This window comes from Pteropus vampyrus, unplaced genomic scaffold, assembly GCF_000151845.1.
Source record: "Pteropus vampyrus isolate Shadow unplaced genomic scaffold, Pvam_2.0 Scaffold30, whole genome shotgun sequence".
Taxonomy (NCBI): Eukaryota; Metazoa; Chordata; class Mammalia; order Chiroptera; family Pteropodidae; genus Pteropus; species Pteropus vampyrus.
The window spans coordinates 5,304,634-5,304,985 of record NW_011888811.1 but is presented as its reverse complement, the minus strand read 5'-3'; the positions used below and the strand labels follow the sequence as shown (position 1 = coordinate 5,304,985).

Below are 352 nucleotides of genomic sequence, written 5' to 3'. Positions count from 1 at the left end.
TACAATAGTTAAAAAATTCTTTAACTTTTTTTTTCTTTTTAATAAGCTATAAAGCATTATCAGCTAGTGAAATAGAAGACCTTAAGCTGGAGAACACATCGCTTAAGGAAAAAGTGACTGAGGCTGAGAAAAGTGCAGAGGATATTCAGCATCAAATATTGGCAGCTGAGAGCTCAAATCAAGAATATGCAAGGTATGTAGTGGAAAGAAAATCTTCGCATACTTATGGCCTTACAATCACAGTGATTTTCAATGTTGTTGAAAGCCAGCTTCTAAGTGATACACAGGGATAGCTAGCTACTAAGTGATACATAGAGAATTGTAGGTCACTGGCTTGCTTTGGATGATCTTA

At 35.5% G+C, this 352-nt stretch overlaps 1 protein-coding gene across 1 annotated transcript in view; it reads left to right on the top strand.

Moving 5' to 3' along the window:
* HMMR (hyaluronan mediated motility receptor) overlaps positions 1 to 352 on the top strand; it is a 33,112-nt gene that overhangs the window by 21,200 nt on the left and 11,560 nt on the right. The window contains exon 14 of the mRNA XM_023528648.1: positions 47 to 193. Within this exon, the coding sequence (XP_023384416.1) occupies positions 47 to 193 (147 nt within the window). The remainder of the gene's footprint in view (positions 1 to 46; positions 194 to 352) is intronic.